This window comes from Serinus canaria, chromosome 3, assembly GCF_022539315.1.
Source record: "Serinus canaria isolate serCan28SL12 chromosome 3, serCan2020, whole genome shotgun sequence".
In the NCBI taxonomy this organism is placed as follows: domain Eukaryota; kingdom Metazoa; phylum Chordata; class Aves; order Passeriformes; family Fringillidae; genus Serinus; species Serinus canaria.
Genome location: NC_066316.1, coordinates 2,089,093 through 2,106,368, shown reverse-complemented (window position 1 = coordinate 2,106,368; position 17,276 = coordinate 2,089,093). Strand labels below are relative to the sequence as shown.

The following is a 17,276-nucleotide window of genomic DNA, read 5'->3' as shown; positions in this document are numbered from 1 at the left end:
TAGTGTTCATACTGCTTCATATATCTGTGAAAATCATTTAACTACAAAACTTTAGGTAGAAAAATAACCGTAGATCTTGTCTACACATGTTATTAACATGGACTATTATTAACTGTTTAGTCAAGATACAGTGCAATACCTCTTTGAAATAAATTGCAAAGAGTCCAGAGAGAGAAAGAGCAAGAGTACCTCATTCCTGGCATTTTATAGTAACGTGGTATGGAACAGTTATCCACGGAGGTAAGTCAGAACAGCTACTGTACTTCCAAATGGAACCCAACTTAGTTCGTGGTAACTTCAAGCACAAACCAAAGTCCTTGAGATGAGGCAAGCCAGAAGCAACAGTTATCTAAACCTCAAGGAGCTTTTCCTAGGCCTTCAAATACAAATCTTAAATATGATCACAGCATTTTCATCCAATAAAAGAATAAGCCAAAGAAAGAAAAATAAATGTAAACCAAGTTTATTTTGCTCTTAAGTAGTGTTCTTTAAGCACTACAGCATGGTAAACAATGTAAATTAGTATAAGTCATCTCAAAAGCCAGTTGTTTTTTTTTTTTATTATTTTATGAGTTGTTAAAAAGATGCAGCCTATTCTAACAGGATAAATATTTTAACCATTTCACTTCGAGTTAATGAAGGCTCACAAATGAGCAACACTCCTCATTGAGGAAAACAAAAAGCTGTTGTCGACAAAGCGACAGCACACACACAAAAACAAAAGAACTGTGTAAAAATAACTAACTGTACTGTGTTCCCATACTCTTTAGAAGTTGCTTTACAATGGGATGATATGCACATGATCTTGCTGCAAACTTGCCATACAACTTGCAAATACACGTAGCCTATAGCCTTACCACTCAGTCCAGAAAGCTGCTAACTGATCAGAACGAACGCAGCACTAGAATCCTCTGCTTAACAATTCATTCTGTCTGCTTTACTCTTTACCTTTTCTCCTAGACTGCAGGACAGACTAGAAAGAAAATGACTCCGAATTAAAAATCGATACTCTTACAGGAAATTGTATTATTTTGCAATATAGTCTTTTACAAGTTACGCTTTGCCTATTTTCCCCTTAGCCACAAAATGGGCATGAAGTAATTACTTTGAAAATGCCTTAATTTTCAACTTCATGCAAATCTAAATAAAGATGACCAAACAAAAGCTTAAACAATGGAAGGATATTTCACAGAAAATTTCTTATACAAAAAACACATAAGAAAAAGGGCCACTAGGTGACATTTTAATTTACAAATTGGCATCATTTTGGTCAACAAATATCCAAGTGCTGTTTTCTTCTATCACAACAAAGTAGCTGTACAGAAAGAAAACCGCAAAACTTGTTTTATTTTTGTTTTAATCGCACATCTCCTCGGGAATTTCATGTGGATTAAGGATGCCAGGTACAGACATCTGAAGTTTATGCTTCTCCTCTTGAGCCTGCCGAAGGGCTGTTTCTCTCTCCTCCAAGAATAAGTCTGATGTGTCTTCACCTGCAAATTCCTGGGATAATTCACACAAAAACATCAGTTTATTGTCAAGTGCTTAAGGCAGAGTAACAGCTTCCAAAATGATAGAGGAAACATCTTCCCTTCCTGCTCCCTGACAGGTTACTTGCACGGTTTTCTGTTCCTAAGGTCACAACCAATATCAAGCAGTATTTAAAGATGTTCACCGTACATTACAGAATGGGATGGCAAACCCAGCATCTGGAGTCTATCACCACTAAAGTAGAATCATTACAATTCTGAAATACTTGACACTTGCAATCTCAAAACAAATTAACAAACTACTTCCTACAATCTTATCAAAGGCATAGCATTAGTGTAGTCAATTTCAAAACTGGTCCCAATTCCAAGCAGAACGAAAAAAAATAGGGTTAAAAAACAGATTTCCCATTAGATTAAAACTAAAAACTTATTTCCCATTAGATTTAGTTTTGCAGTTGTCCTAAGACATAAGGGTTGTGTGCACAATGCATAACACAAGCAATGATGTTCAAACCCAATTTGTGAAGTGAAATCCCAGTGAAACAGGTCCCATGAACACTACTCAGTCATACAAGCCATTGGACAGAGTTCTCACTGCATTTTAAAAAGATGCAAAATAACTTTTATTTCTCAAACAAGCACTGACTCCACACTGTCCAAAAGCTTTCCAACAGTATCCTGCTGAAAATTACTTTTAATTTCTTGAGAAAAGCATGCCCAACACACCTTGATTTGGACCAGGAAATCCCTTAGGTGTTCCTTGAAGGCAGGAATATCCTGGTTTAAACTGAAGAGTCCTGTTACGAACAGCTTAACCTGGGCACTAACAGCAAACACATCAGTTAGAATTCCAAGAAGTAAAAACCCACGGAGAAGCATGAATGAATCACGGCAGACTTACTCTTGCAGGTGAGGAAATGCAGATTTGAGGAGATTAGCCACATACTCCTGAATAAACATTTGGTTGTTCACTGGGTTTCCAGGGTTTAAAGGAGTACTTATCTTTCCCTCTTCTACCAAGTTGAACATATAGGCAAGGATTGACGCGTGCATTGTCAAACCTGCAGGTCAAAGGCAGACACAGGCAGCTGTTACTCAGAAGCAGTTGTTTTTCAGAGCAGGATGGGAGCTTTACTGTGATGTTCAGAGGGTGCTCTGCAGCACCTGCCTCACCAGAGGCCCGTGCTCACCTGCAGTGTGCGAGGTGTCCGTGACCACGGAGAAGATGTGCTGCAGGATGTCACAGAAATACGTCTGGTAGAAGCTCTGGGCAGCAGTCTCCTCCTGAGCCACGTTCTGCAGCAGGGTGTAAAGGATCTGCAGGCCTGCAAAACAGGAAAAGTGACCAAGAGAACAATATTCCAACAGCTGGGAGATTTTGGCCTTTTCCAAACAACAGGAACAGCCCAAGAAACCCTGAGGGGCAGCAGGATGCCCAGCAGGGCACACATGTTGGCTTTGTGAGGCACTGCCCAGGCTGGCACTAGAGGGCACTGCCTCCCAGACACGGCACACCCCTTCAGCTTCATTATCCTATCATTAGCATATCATTAGCATAAAGAGCCAATCACATTTCTTGATGTGCAAAACTCTCTACCCAGACAAGTGTTTGCTATTTAAACAGGGAAAGATGTCTCAATGTTTAGATTTAAATGGAAACTTCAATTACTTTACTTGGTGAAATGCTACTGAAAAACATCCTTTCTCCCCATTCCCAAATGGCTAAAAGAATCCCTGGTTCCACAATTTTTTGTGGCACCATTTTAAGCTGCTGCTTAAAATATTCAGCCATTTCAGAAGACTGCCAATGCTCAGGTGGCAAAGCACGCAAGAAGAAACTGTAACAGTGCTCTCTTCCAGCTACAGGACTTAAACAACAACCAAACATCTCAGCCCATCCATGGATCCCTGGCTGACACCTTGAAACTGAGACAGAGGAATTCTATCCTTGTGCAAATGCAGATTCATGTGAACAATAGGCTAAGCTTGATTAAAGAAAAGGAAGAAAAAAGAACAGCATTCTATCAGAAAATCTCTGATCTGTATTAAATACTTCAATTTACCTGTATCTGCAACATTTCTCATCGTGTGTTTGAAAGCCCAAATAATAGAATCCAGGACAAGTTTGAACTGTGCAGGTGGAATGGCCAGGAAGGCTGGGAAGCAGTGAGAATTTACAGCTTGAAGCAGCAAGAAGAAGTTTGTTCTATGTTCAGGATATTCTTCAAAGTCCTAGAAGATTAAGGGGAAAAAAGCCAAGTCTCCTTAAGTTCCATCACAGCATCTTCCATTAAACAGAGCAAATCAGTACTACTGCACACTTAGTGAGGAAATACTGGACTGAGCAGAAGTGGTGTTCCTACACTTTAAATATTGATCAGTTTTAGCACTTTGTCCTGCACTGACATTTGACTTCTGCCTGCAGAAGTGCAGCACTTCAAGGCCCCCGAAAAATAATAGCTAAAATCAAGAGCTAACCAGGGAAACTGAAAGCAATTTAAGGCATCTAACTAGACAGCTCAACTATAAAACAAGTACATTCATTGGAGCAGAAATTTTGTCCAGTGCCACAAAGGCGCTCTGTGACCGGAAAACCCCATAAATTCCCAAGATCCCAGACGCTGCAGTGATGTTCACAGGGAGATGCCTTATGTCAGGTTTCAAACAGGAATACCTTGTTGATCATGTTCAATGTGCACTCAAACACAGCATCGAAGATCTGAGGTATTTCAGCAGTGATGTGTCCCCCCAGCTTGTTGACAATGATGGCCATGGTACTGAGCACCTCGGGCTCGCGCGCGGCCGGCACGTTCCGCTGGTAGTCGATGAGAACTGCATCCAACAACGGAGGAACAAAGTTTTCAGCTACCTGGTTGGAAGAGTAAGCCAGGTTATAGCAGAGCAGCTACTGGGCACAGTCTCCAGCACAGTTAGCAGCCAAGTTAGTTCCTCCTTCAGCTGCAGGTGACACTTTTCCTGAGGAAGTTGAAGTTTCCATCCTCTGTCTCCATCTTAAATCTCCTCATCTCCCTTCAAGATTACTCCCAGCTAAAATTAACTGAAGTGTCTCAAGCATTGCTCAGGCTTACCTCTTCTAATTCCACTTCCTCCATTATATTTTACACACCTCCTGAAGCAAGCTCCTGTGACCAACAACTGAACACAGAGCAGAGTTCTTCCCAATTCTGTCTTAGGAGTTATTTGTATAAAATGCATCCACTTACCATCTGTGGATCATTGGACCTGCTCACCCAGCCAGAAATTAATTTTAAAGTTTCCCTTTTTACAGTCCTCATACTTCTGATCAAGGGCTGCTTTGTTACCATTTCACCTGGAAAATTTTAAAGCTTCAGTCAATTGCGTGAGGTGCCAAAAAACCTCAAATTAAAAAACCCCAAAACAAACAAAACAAAACAAACAAACAAACAAAAACCCAAAACAAAACCCCCACCAAATAAACTTGATACTACCAAAACAGAGAACACTTGATTGTTATATCTGAATGACAAAGACTATTAAAGACTTCCTTTGTCTTTAATCTTTGCCAGTTGTAAAAACATTCTCAGAAGCAACTGCAATCACAGCAGTTGCTATTCTCTAAGAGCCCACCAGGCCCTCAGCCTCAGCAACTGCTCCCTTAACTTCAGTGTGTCTGGCAATGATGAATTCTGGCCATTAGATCAGCTGAATGAAAAGTTATTGATTTCTCTGCCAGTTCTACTCTGAATTCCGAGAAGCCACTTCAAGGTAAAGCAGCTGTGCAGTTACCAAGCTGCATTTAACATTCCAGTTTCCAGGTACACCTTGTGCACTGGCCAGAAAACTGGGCACAGCACAGAATTCAGCAACTGACTCATTTCATCCTGTAATGGACTAACACAGAAGCACATTCTGCTGAGATGCCACAGGCCCTAAGTTAGCTGGTAAAAATAAGGGAGGTAATTGAGAATTCCTTCTGTGATTGCAAGCCTGGCTTACCAGGGCTTTCAGGCATCCTCACTCATCACATTTCTGCAAGACAGCCTTGTAGCAGCACACTCTCATCCCAAACCCTGCTGACATTTTCTGAAGCAATGAACAAGATCCCATTTACAGACAGTCCTTTAATACTCAAAACCAGAGCAAGCTAAAAGAACACAGGCTACACTGCATCTCAGCAAGATGCTCATCAATTCTAAGTGAGCAGCCCTGGTGTTCTGCATTCTCCTAAACTTGATGATTTAGAGATGTTTCTTCCTCCCTCTAAAGCTGGGAATTCTTTATCTGAATACAACATCTGCTAACAAGCAAAGATTTAAGTGAGCACTTTCTCCCAAACAGTAAAATTAACCTAACTGGGATGTACTCTGGAACCCAAAGGCAGACACTGCTAAACCCCATTTTCAGGGAGAACCTGGAATCTCTTACCATTAGCCTGAATAGCTGCAGAAATATTTTCACTTAGGCACTTGTACACATTCAGCATATCTAAATAAATTCTTCCAAGCTGAATCACAAAGGGGTGGCCAACTGCTTTACATGCTCGTACATTGGTTTTCAGAATGCTACCAAGCTGCTTAACTGTTTCAGGATCCTTTAAAATATCAACATTCTGTGAAGAAAATTAAGAGTTTATCTTCATTAGTGAATACAACCACCCTTTGGCTTGCAATATAAAAGCCTAACTTTAAACAATTTCTTTTATACACTGCCTTAAAGTACAGATCATTCAAATTTATGGACTTTTTATAGAGATCCTGCAGTTTATTTCATGGCGTTTGCCACTACCTCCAACAGAGTCAGGATAAAACTTCATTTCATTCTGCTTTTCTGCAGAATTATTTTGCTGCAGTGCTACAAGCATTACTCTAGTTAGAGAAAGAAGAAAAACTAAGGAGATTAAGAAGCTGAAAACAGATAGAAGGGGTCCAATAAAAATGCAGTATGTTCTTGGGAGAAGTCAGGGTAGGAAAAGTAACTCAAGCTTGCTTAAGGTTCAGGCCCTTAATTAGATTAACTGCAAATGGATTGTCTCTTGTGAAGTGCAAGACTGTTGTTCTTTAATGTGTAGAGATAAAAGTATTTTCAGCAGACTGAAAGAAATAGAAGATAAAGCAAGAAAAGATGTACTTTAAGAGAGTGGTGGGAGCAGAAAGGAAGAACAGTGAACAGTATTTTTAGCGTTTTAACTTTGCTGTTACCCAAAAGCCAAGTGAAAGGGAGGCATTAGAAAAAACTACTGAAATGAATTCTGCACAGTAACAGATTGTACTTGAAATCAGATTTAAACAGGTATTTATTTTGTCATTTAAGTCTCCTCTCTCTAAACAACACCTTCACTGTCATGTCAATCTCTGTCTCAGCCATCATATAATGAAGTCCAGGCCAACTCTGTGCACTTAGTGTGAAAAACACAGCCAGGAGAGGGCAAACAGCTAGCAGGGGTTTTGACCTGAACACAGAACACATTCAAATGGAAGAGCTCACCTTTGTTGCCTGTTGAATGATGCTGTCCCACACCTGGTTGGGCAGCAACATGTACTTTTCTATCAGATGCTCCTGCACAGTCTGGTCTGTCTGTGCCCCAATCATGTATCCGACTGCTTCGTAAAATGTGTGCACCTGATGGCAAGAGCAACACCACAAGCACCAAGTTACAAACGACTAAGGAAAAACTCAGTTCTACCAGACATGTTTGAACTGTGCACTGGCTCCCATCAATCCTGGAGGTATCTTTCTCCAGGTGCCAGATGCACTCTGCCTGAAGTTTCAGTGCATTCACTCTGCAGGTGCACACTGGTCCTTTTTTGGAAAGGATTGGATTTTCCATTTTCCCTTTCTGGATTGCTCCTCACTCCCTCCTTCCCAAATACAAGAGCTGCAGTTATACACTGTTAGAGTAGGATATTGCTATTTCCCAAAGCAGAATCACCAAGTTACAGGCAGTGTCTTCTTGAAGACATTCCAGAAATCAAAATTCCAACTAAATGCACTTTAATTCTCCTTCCAAACTTTCCAAATGCCATCTCAGCAATGCATCTTGATCATGGCATTCATACTCTGACACTGTCCCTAATAAAAACTAAAGAATATAATTCAACCCTCACAAAACACCCCTCTATTTCAACAGGAAGGACCTGTGCAATCATCTTTAGGAACTATCCACAACCCTGAATAGAACCTACCTGTTGTGGCTGAAGGTCACAGATGATTGTGTTAATATTGTTCAGGATTTCATCAATAAATGGCATGACCTCTCCCACCTGAACCTGGACAAAGTGTCGGCGGCATTTTTGTGCTATTTTTATGAAGGTATCACAAGCCATGTCCTGGACACCATCGTGGGTTTCTAGATGAAATTCAGGCAGTTACTGCTTGGTACTTTTTCCTCTCCACGTATAGCCATATTATTTTTTTTAATAATTAAAACAGAAAATTAAGAAAAGCAGATAATTACCATGCATAAATTCAAACAGCTTGTTGACTACTGTCTTCAAAAATTTCCAGTGAGCTCTCAAAAACCGTGGGTATTGACCTACTATATACATTATATTTGATGCAATAATGGCTTTATTGTCCTTCCCTCGCTTTTGTTCACAGAGACCCAGGAGATCCTGCAACACAACAGATTCTCAGTTCCCTCTCCAAGTAGTTTCATTAAAAACATTACAACAGCATAACATCCTATAGGCAGCTATATTAAAGGTGGCTGCCCACAATCCAAAATCCAAATGAAAAATAAAACCCCAAACAAGTGTGTTAAGATTGGGGCGATGCAATTATGGAAGTTTTACCCAAACCCTGATCACTGTGTTTTAAACTAAGGAATCTACATTTTAAATTATAACCTAAGGATTCCTGCAGGGGGAGTTCAACAAGCCTCACAGAACTCAATACTGGCTGAGAAGCTGATAGATAAAAGCACAGGCTCCACATCAAGTAGAAGAAATTAAACTACATCTTCTGTATGACTAAAAACAAAATATTCTGTAAGCATCTTCGCAAGACTTTAAAAAGTCTGTTACTCTTGTAAAAATATTATCCAGATATTAACCAAACTTTGAGTTTGATCAATGAATATACAGATATAGCATAAGAGCAGTGTGTTAGGCTAGGTATAGTCATGGGTTACTTTGCCACTCTGCTGTATTCCAGAAGCAATCCCTTTCCATCTCTTCTGCATCCCCAAAGAACACATTTAACCATAAATTAAATGTTATCTGATTAAAAGGTTCCTTGGATCAAGGCATTTTTATGCATCACCCCTAAATTCAGGATGGAAGATTTCCCACTCATTTATTCTTCTCCACTAGGGCAGCTTTCTAAAATGACAGAGCAGTACTTCTGCAAGCTTTGATTCTGCTGCACCAACTGGAGAGTGAGCAGGCTGTTGGCCCTGCCCCAGCATACCTTGATGACTGTGACCAGGAACCTCTTCTCATCCTCCTCGTGCATGGCGCCGCTGATGGAGCCGATGGCCCAGCACAGCGTGTTCAGGTTCTTCCACGACCACTCCGTCCCGTTCACCTGATTGTGAAGCTTCTCCGTCATAATTCGCTCTGTGTCTGCATAGTCCAGATGTGTCAGATACACTGAAAGACACCAAGGTGCAACCTTTGAAAGCAGCAGCCTGGAGCTCAACTCCATAAGCACTTCCATCAAAACCCACTGAAGTTCTCAGGTAGAAGTGGCCTGTTTCCTTCCTGAAGTCATGACAGCACGAGGTAGTTAAAGCAAAAATTTATTCGTATTATTTTAAAGATTGACAACAAATTTCATTGAGCATTTAAGTTCTGAGGGACCTCAGGAAAACTTCACATGCAGGTGATGTGAGAAGCATAAATCAATGCATATCCCATGTGACACCAAGGCAGATTTTTATCAAAAGCATCTGTAGCGATGGCCTGTAGCAAATATGGGATTGGCTGCCTATGGGGGACATTACACAGTGTGTAAGCCCCCACATTTTCTTCAGCTCTGGATTTTACTGCTGGTTGCAATAAGTCACAATTAAAGTGGAGCTGGTGCTCCTGAATCTTCTAGGTGGAAGATTCAGGTATCACAACTCAGTCACTTGCATCAGCCCCTAATAGGATTAGTGTCTCCAATATAAAACTCTAAATCCCAGCAAGTCAAGAGCAATTTATGGCCAGGTTCAGAAATAGATTTTTACTGTACCACAGAATACAGCTTCCACTATATTCTCCTTCCTTTTCTTTTTTCTTCTCCAGGTGAATCTTATAGGTAACACAACATTAATACAAAACTGCATTTTCACAGAAATAATCTTGTAGCTGGCAAAACAACGCAGGCTCAGAATATACAGCAATTGTTTCACAAAACAAAAATGGTTTTCACATTCCACATGCGAATGTATTAAAACAATTAATTTAACACTGGCTATACCTACATTCTCAGCAGACAGGTGAGAATAAAAATACTCACTACACCCACATCTATTTTGCATCTCACAAAGTCTTCAACACACACATTTCTAGTACATCAACCTGATGTTCAACACTCAAGTGTTCCTATCTGCATTTGAGGAAATAAACTTAATACTGAAGGTTTAATGTCCTGAACATCTGACAACTCTTCTCCCTTTGCTCTCTCAAGTTACAATTTGCACTCTCAATATTGTTTCCTGCCTCAAAAATCTCATTATCATTGCAATACCTAAGGACAAAATTAAGTAGTGTATTACTACTCCATCAGGTTATAAAACACTGCATGCTTTAAACAGGAAACTTCAGAGCAGCCACTGCCTCCTCCCCTTCCAGTCTGTGTAGCACTCCTTGCTGATAACCATTTCACCCACACAATGCTTCAGATTCTAAGATAACACACTGCAGCGCTCTGGTGGAGCTGCACAAACCCACAGCACACCAACTGCAGCCAGTTCACTTACCCAAGGTTTCTCTCATATTTTTATACAAGTTTATGGAATCCGTGTCCTTCATGAATTCCCGAACCACCTCCCCTTGATCATTCTCCACAACCAGGACTTCTTCAGGCTTGGCCATGCGGCTCACCATGAGCAATCGAACCTGGGGGAAGTTCAAACTCCATCAAACTGCAACCAGCACCTCTCTCCCAGCTGCACAAGTGCCTGCAGAGCACTCTGCCCAGGCAGCCTCAACCACAGACAGGGTACAGCCAGCTATACAGAAATGGCAGCTAACAAATGCCAGCTTCTTCTATGGAAGATAGAGCCTGCTGACTTCTCTCCCTCCAATAAACAAGAGGAGTACTTAAAGAAACCCCAACCTATGCAGTATTTATACTACAACAGTAAGTTCAAAATGCTTATGTCACATTAGGGGGCTTTTAAGGATCACTCTTCCCAAACACACAGGTTTTCCTCTAACTCAAACACCCCAGACTTTCTGTTTACAGAAACTGCTTAATACAAATTTATGTTAAAACTGAGCATCTTAAAAAACCTGAAATATCACATTATCTTATTACATACTGATGATATCTTAAAGTATTTCCACATTGATTCTATAACTAGAATTGAATCAACTATCAATTACTCTAAGGTAAATTTTCTTATGCCCCTCCTTACACAAGTGAAATCTCTAATTGACAAGAGAGGCTGAATCTGCAGAGTGCCCTCCCTTGAGCATGGGTTACCTTGGACAAGACAGGCAAGTACAGCTGTCTCCTTGGAGGAACATCAAAGTGCTGGCTCCCCGAGAGCAGCGGCGACGCCGACGTGGAGAACGGGCTCTCCCTGTAGAGCTCAGCAGCTAAATGGTTCCAATATTCCAGACAAATCTTGAAAATTTCAGTTTCTTCAACTTCTGATACCAACAACATGTAATGAAGAGCCTGGAAAAAAATGGTTTGAACACCCACTTGGTGAGTACATCTGCAGATCAAACCTCATGGCTTCGAGTTCAGTTATCCAAATCCTGACCAAATGCCAAATGAATCTGAGAGTTTGGAACAAGAGGCATTAACATTGCAGTGACATCACTTACGGTCACAGGTGTGACTGGCAGAACTCCTAACCAAGGACTCCTGTCACTTTGTTATTTTCAAAGTGTGTTTGTATTCTTAAATCTGAAATAGCCTAAAGTCATCTTAGAAATGCCATCACCAAACCAGCCTGTTTGTAAATTATCAAACCCACAGCCTCTGGAGCTTCTGCAAGGCATTTCCAGAACCTCAAAAAAGCCTCACCAGCTGGTGTCAGTGATTGCTATTCTCAAGACTATTGCTGCTACTTTGTTCTGGATCCTTTGACCCTGGCACACTGCTCCTTTGCTTTCAGAGAAGTCATCTACCAGAACATTTTCAACTTCTTGCCTGACAGAACAGCCAGAGCAGGCTGAGCAGGGAAAGCCACTGATGCAATTCTGACAAGCTCAGATACCAGCCAGAGAAATTAAAACTACACAGACAAACCTCTTTTGCCTAAGCTTATTATGCAGTCCCTGGTGAAAGATATCAAAGCAATTGCCCATTAGTGAACAAATAGAAGAAAATGATAAAATCTGAAGATATTTTCATAGCTTAAACACTCCAATATTAAGCACTTTGAAAGATAAAGACCTGATAGAGCATCTCCACCTACAGTGTCAATAGAGGGATTCAGGACAGCCATACATTAGTCTTTACTCATCAATTTCTCTAGGTAATTTCACTTCAAATAACTGATGTAGATTCCTCTGAAATCATGGGATGATTTCAGCTGCTACACCCAAAGTGCAGGAATTAACAGGTTAGAATGACACACAGCTTTTTAAAGTAAACCTCCAATATTTGCCACAGTCCCAGTGGTTTTACTGTCCCAGTCACCTGGTAGGGCTCTGCCACTGCCACACACAGTCTTTACTGCATGGAAATCTCATCCTTGAAGACTGCTTAAACGCTGGGAATTGGCAAACCAGGCAAGAATCTACACCAGGAAGGAGGAACTGGCCTGGAGCATGTGCTGGTCCCTAGGGAGCAGCTCTGGGTGCTCAGTGAAAACACAGACTGATGAAGTCATAGCAACACCCCTTCTTCATGGGAGAGCTAAACAGAACATGTAAACCCATGGAAAAAAAATAAATTCATTCACTCTGAAGCACTATTTGACTCTTCCATGCAGGAACAATTAGGAAGAAGAGTTAAGTTTTCAGCCATTGCACTGGTAAAGAATCACTATTGAAGCATACTAGGAAACAAACATTTTGAGGGGGGGCTTTGTATTTGACTGTTTTTTTTCTCTTACCAACTTGAATTACAACTATCTAGAAATTCCATTAATGTCACATTCTTTGAGCACACCTGCATTTCTAAACCAGATAAACCAAGCTCCTTACCTCCATTAGTGTTTCCCTCAGATTTAACCTTTTTTCTATAAGTAGACCATGCTCCTTGAGGAACGTGCAGAGGAACAAACTGAGGTTCTGAATGAAGTTCTGTTCATCATCTTTTCCATTGGAGTATGCAAGTCGGATATTGGTATTTAAAGGAAGCATCTAACAAAAACAAATCAGCAAGAATTTCCCTTTTTATACACAATTACTTTGTATTAACAAGTCTGCAGCTTTTTGGTTTTTATAAAGAACCTTCAAGATGCACCAACATTGACAAGAGAGGAAAAGACTGTTACAAAATACCCCTTCACCCATCGCCTTATTATATAAATCCACTGAGGAAAGGACTCATGTACCTAAATCTGAACTGCTCAGAGGGGAATCATCAAATTGTATAAATTTGGTGTATGGCTTTTAGTGAGAAATGTTTCTATCTGTTCCAAAAATCAAAAAGAAACTTGCAGAAGTTAGGTCAGTTTAGGTCTTGAGACACATAGTTCACATTTCCCCAGGAGACAGCCCAAGGGCTCAAAATATCTCTTAAATTAATCAAATCAATAGAGCAGAAATACAGCTGCAACCAAGTTCAGAAAAACACACTTGGCATCTTCTGATCAAGCCACAAATATCACCAAAGAACAATACCTTTCCTATAGAGAGCTCTGCAATGAACATAAACCTGTCAGCTTTCTACAGAAATGGATTTTGTGATATGAAATTCAAAGGGAGATTTCTGATCAACATTTACCTGTTTTAACTGCATCATGGTCAGTGTAAAAAGTGTTACAAACTGTTCTTCATACTGGCTTACACTGACACCTGCAATCTCTGTGAGGCACTTCAAAGAGACATTTCGAAACATGGGAACATTTAAGAACTGTTGAGGAAGAAAAAAAAATAAAGAGCATTACAGAAGTGTTGTAGAGCTTTTCTGACACTTGCATTTAGACTTAAGAGCTATCATTTTTTGGCAAGAATACCTTGTATATTAGTGTGCTGATTAGCTTGGTCTCAAATATATATCCCAGAGGAATCCAGTTCAGAAATCGTAGCAAAGTTTCCAAAGTTGCATGGACTAAGGGAGCGTTTTGGGAGTTTTCCTGTAAATGACAATTTGCAGTTTATGGCATTGTGAGACTGTTAGGCACAAAGGGGGGAATTTGGAAAACATCATTAAAGAAATGTGACTTACCATCACAAACTGACACAGTTGAAATATCTGAGAGAACTCATTGCACATGCTGTAAAAAAAAAATTTGAAAACTAAGCCATTTCCACATTTCATAAATCAAAATATCTATGCCCACAGGACAGGCCTTAAGACATAGGCCCATGGAGGCATTCTAAAGCCACCTGGTTTATCCCCATTTTCACGGTAATAATGCATATCTGAGGTAGCTTGAAGCCTGTGCCTGCAAATTCTAAGGAAAGAAGGAAATAGAATCAATCAATGCTGAATGCTGTGTTAAAAGAGTAGGAGCCATCAGTCAAGAGATGCTACTTGTAGCAAGGTACAAATCCCTGTGTGTACAAAATGAAGATAGGGATTCCCTAGGAGTAGCGCTTCAAAGAAAAATCAGTAACCCTCTTGGGCTCAGAAATGGAATTACACAGCTGCAGGTGCTCACACAAAGGCTCCAAGTGAGAGCAACTCTTTGGCAGCAAGCACAAAGTCTACTCTGTTCATTAAGATTTAAACAGATATACTTGCCTGTCTTTCAAATGCTTAGCTTTTACTTGAGTAATCTGGCCACTGGAAAAATCAAACACTTCTTCACTCAGCAGTTTGAGGATGACCATGTTGTTCTGGCAGAGGCTCTCACTGGTCCTGCTGGCCCCCACGATGTCGCTGATGAACGTGGGCCAGTGCTTCGGCCACTCCTGCTTCAGGATCTGCCAAGGGAGCCAGCCCCACGTGAGACACACAGCAAAGGCACAGACTTTACTGCAAGGTTTCAAGTGTTATGAGCTCTGCCTTACCTGAACAAGAATCATATTCAGTTTCCCAATATACACTTTCTCTTTCTGGAAAAGAGAAGAGAGCAGTCAGGTTTTGCATAATGCTCCCCTCCCTCACCTCCCCTGAGAATTCCTCACTTACTTCTACACACGCTGGGTCAGATGAGGTCTTGATAATTAGGCCAACAACATATTTTTTAATACCTGCAGAAGAGGTAGGGATTTATTTTCAGCTATGCCAGATATCAGCAATACAGATGTAGCAACAAGTATTTCTGAATTCAGATTCTTCATGGTTTTAAAGCAGAAACACCTCTAACAGGCCAGACAAGCCTGAGGCAGTGAGCATCTACATGGGGAAAATGCACCTTCATCAATCCTGACGGGGGATATCTTAGATTTACACCATAACTATTTCAATGAAGCACAAGACTAAGGATTACTGTCCTTGTAGTAATTTGGAAGTGAACTCCAAGAATAAACAGAACTTCCTAAGTGTGACTCCAGTTGTAATGCCAGGTCTGACACATCACCTGCACGGCAGGCAGAAGTTCAGAGTTGCTCCAGTCTACTCAGGTGGTCCATTTTAAAAACAGGAATGCACAGCATTTTAAAGTAAAAGCTTAGCAAAGTTTCTCCTGTGAAATCTTGTAGGAACAGAACTCCAACCTTCATTCATACAGCCCAATTTGAGTGTGAACCACTGGGCTTTTTTGGCACACATGGATGCTGTGAGTCCACCATCTCAGTAAATTCTGCTTTATTGCTTTTAATTTTTTTTTTACCTTACATTGGCAATTGGACAACCAGGTACACACAGTGCACTAGAACTGTTAATATGGTTGTGTTTCTTCTATTAATGGTTTTAAGTTATTTTAGAGTTTTCAGCTCCATCATAAACCAGAAAAACCCACATCACTGTAGGGAAGTGACACTGCCCCCCAAAGTTTCCTTTTGCCACTTAACCCTTAACTCACTGTTAATTCCTAAATCCATGGGAACAATAACTTTCCAAGAGAAAATATCCACCCAAATCCCAGGAAAAGGCAGGCTCAGAGGGCCTGGAGTCATGACCCAGGTCAACATTCCAGGAGTTCAGCTCTGACACCACACTTCAAACCAGGCAAGTGTTTTCTTGTCATAGGGAAGTTTGATATTTGCTGGATACTTTGCTATTCAAATCCATGAACCCAAAAACCTTGTTTTAATCATTTCTTCTACAAAACAAGTCAGCTGACTCATGCAGACAACATGCATATGTTGAAGATTTCAGAAGCTGTCACTTTCAGAAAATAATGTCTTCTGTTGAAGACACTAAGTTTCAAAACTTCTCTAAGACTTGACCAAATTTACTAGGGTAATTTTTTTTTCATTTCAGGCTTAAGCAAGAGGATTAGAAAAGACAATTTATTAATTGCATTCTTGTGAAATCTGGAAAAACTAGATCCAGCCTTTGAGCCATTAGATACATCCTAGACAGGAGCTGTTCTACAGGTAGCTGCAAGTGGAACTATTCATCACCATCAGCTGGGATCAATCCCCACTGCTCCAGAATGGTCATTATTAAAGGATCACTGTCAGGCACTGGGTAAGAGTTACCACCAAGCATCACAGACCTGAAGTTTTACACCTAAAGCACACTCTTTGCTGAAGCATTACAGTAATTCACAAATGGGATATGAAAGCCCTCCCAACAGTAGGGAAATAGGTTTGCAGTCTCAGAAACTAAACTGTTATAACCATCTGCCAAACCACTAAGGGAAGCCTACTGTTGCAACTCTTTGCATTTCAAAAAGGAATTAAAAAGTTAATATTGCTTTTAGAGTTCCAACTGCAGATCCATGGCATTTTCCATCTTGCTGCATCAATGGCAGTGTGCTGTTCACTAACAGCTCCAGTATTGTGCTGCCATCGATTCGGCCTTGAGACCAGCAAGAGGAGAACAGCTGCTCTGCTTCACAGTTTCTTAATTTAAAAAAATTAAAATAAAAGTAAAAATGGTGACCAGTGCTCAAAAGACAACCTAAAAAGTTTGCTCCCTTTCACAGGCTGGCTCCTGAGATCGTCCATCCACTGAACAAAGTCATACTCTTAATCCCCTAAAAGCAGCAGCTATCCAATTCTCTAATGCTCCTTTTGGCACAGATGTCATTTTATACTTCTTCAACTTCAAGTGTTATGGTTCCTGCTCCATATTTAATAGCTCATTTATTTATCATTCCATAGGAAAGATCATTTTCAGCAGAACAAATACATGTCCAAATTTATATTCTGACAAAAATCAACCCAGAGGCTCATTACCATTTTTCAGCAGAACATGTCCAAGAAACTGTTCAGGGGCAGTAATCCATGGGATAAGCTAAAAGCACTGTGTTTGGGGAACTTCAAAGGAAGTGTTATGTTAGAAAGGAAAGCACAGGACATGCACAAACCCCACAACCACTGCCTAGAAGGTCTCCTTCCATCACTGAAGCAGCTGAACAAGTCTTGAAGAGGCCAACACCACAACTGCCAAGCTCAGGCCCTTCACTGAGCC

The 17,276-nt window shown here is 40.6% G+C and overlaps 1 protein-coding gene across 1 annotated transcript in view; it reads right to left on the bottom strand.

The window, feature by feature from the left end:
* Nucleotides 1-447: 447 nt before the first annotated feature.
* XPO1 (exportin 1) overlaps nucleotides 448-17,276 on the bottom strand; it is a 33,503-nt gene continuing 16,674 nt past the window's right edge. Inside the window, exons 5-25 of the mRNA XM_030235537.2 lie at nucleotides 14,883-14,944; nucleotides 14,762-14,806; nucleotides 14,493-14,674; nucleotides 13,974-14,022; nucleotides 13,762-13,881; nucleotides 13,530-13,658; nucleotides 12,785-12,943; nucleotides 11,106-11,303; nucleotides 10,378-10,516; nucleotides 8,880-9,061; nucleotides 7,927-8,083; nucleotides 7,655-7,818; nucleotides 6,957-7,091; nucleotides 5,898-6,081; nucleotides 4,715-4,821; nucleotides 4,165-4,359; nucleotides 3,554-3,722; nucleotides 2,681-2,815; nucleotides 2,392-2,551; nucleotides 2,217-2,313; nucleotides 448-1,503 (exon numbers count right to left, since the gene is read on the bottom strand). Coding sequence (XP_030091397.1) covers nucleotides 1,357-1,503; nucleotides 2,217-2,313; nucleotides 2,392-2,551; nucleotides 2,681-2,815; nucleotides 3,554-3,722; nucleotides 4,165-4,359; nucleotides 4,715-4,821; nucleotides 5,898-6,081; nucleotides 6,957-7,091; nucleotides 7,655-7,818; nucleotides 7,927-8,083; nucleotides 8,880-9,061; nucleotides 10,378-10,516; nucleotides 11,106-11,303; nucleotides 12,785-12,943; nucleotides 13,530-13,658; nucleotides 13,762-13,881; nucleotides 13,974-14,022; nucleotides 14,493-14,674; nucleotides 14,762-14,806; nucleotides 14,883-14,944 — 2,915 coding nt within the window. The 3' untranslated portion in view covers nucleotides 448-1,356. The remainder of the gene's footprint in view (nucleotides 1,504-2,216; nucleotides 2,314-2,391; nucleotides 2,552-2,680; nucleotides 2,816-3,553; nucleotides 3,723-4,164; nucleotides 4,360-4,714; nucleotides 4,822-5,897; nucleotides 6,082-6,956; nucleotides 7,092-7,654; nucleotides 7,819-7,926; nucleotides 8,084-8,879; nucleotides 9,062-10,377; nucleotides 10,517-11,105; nucleotides 11,304-12,784; nucleotides 12,944-13,529; nucleotides 13,659-13,761; nucleotides 13,882-13,973; nucleotides 14,023-14,492; nucleotides 14,675-14,761; nucleotides 14,807-14,882; nucleotides 14,945-17,276) is intronic.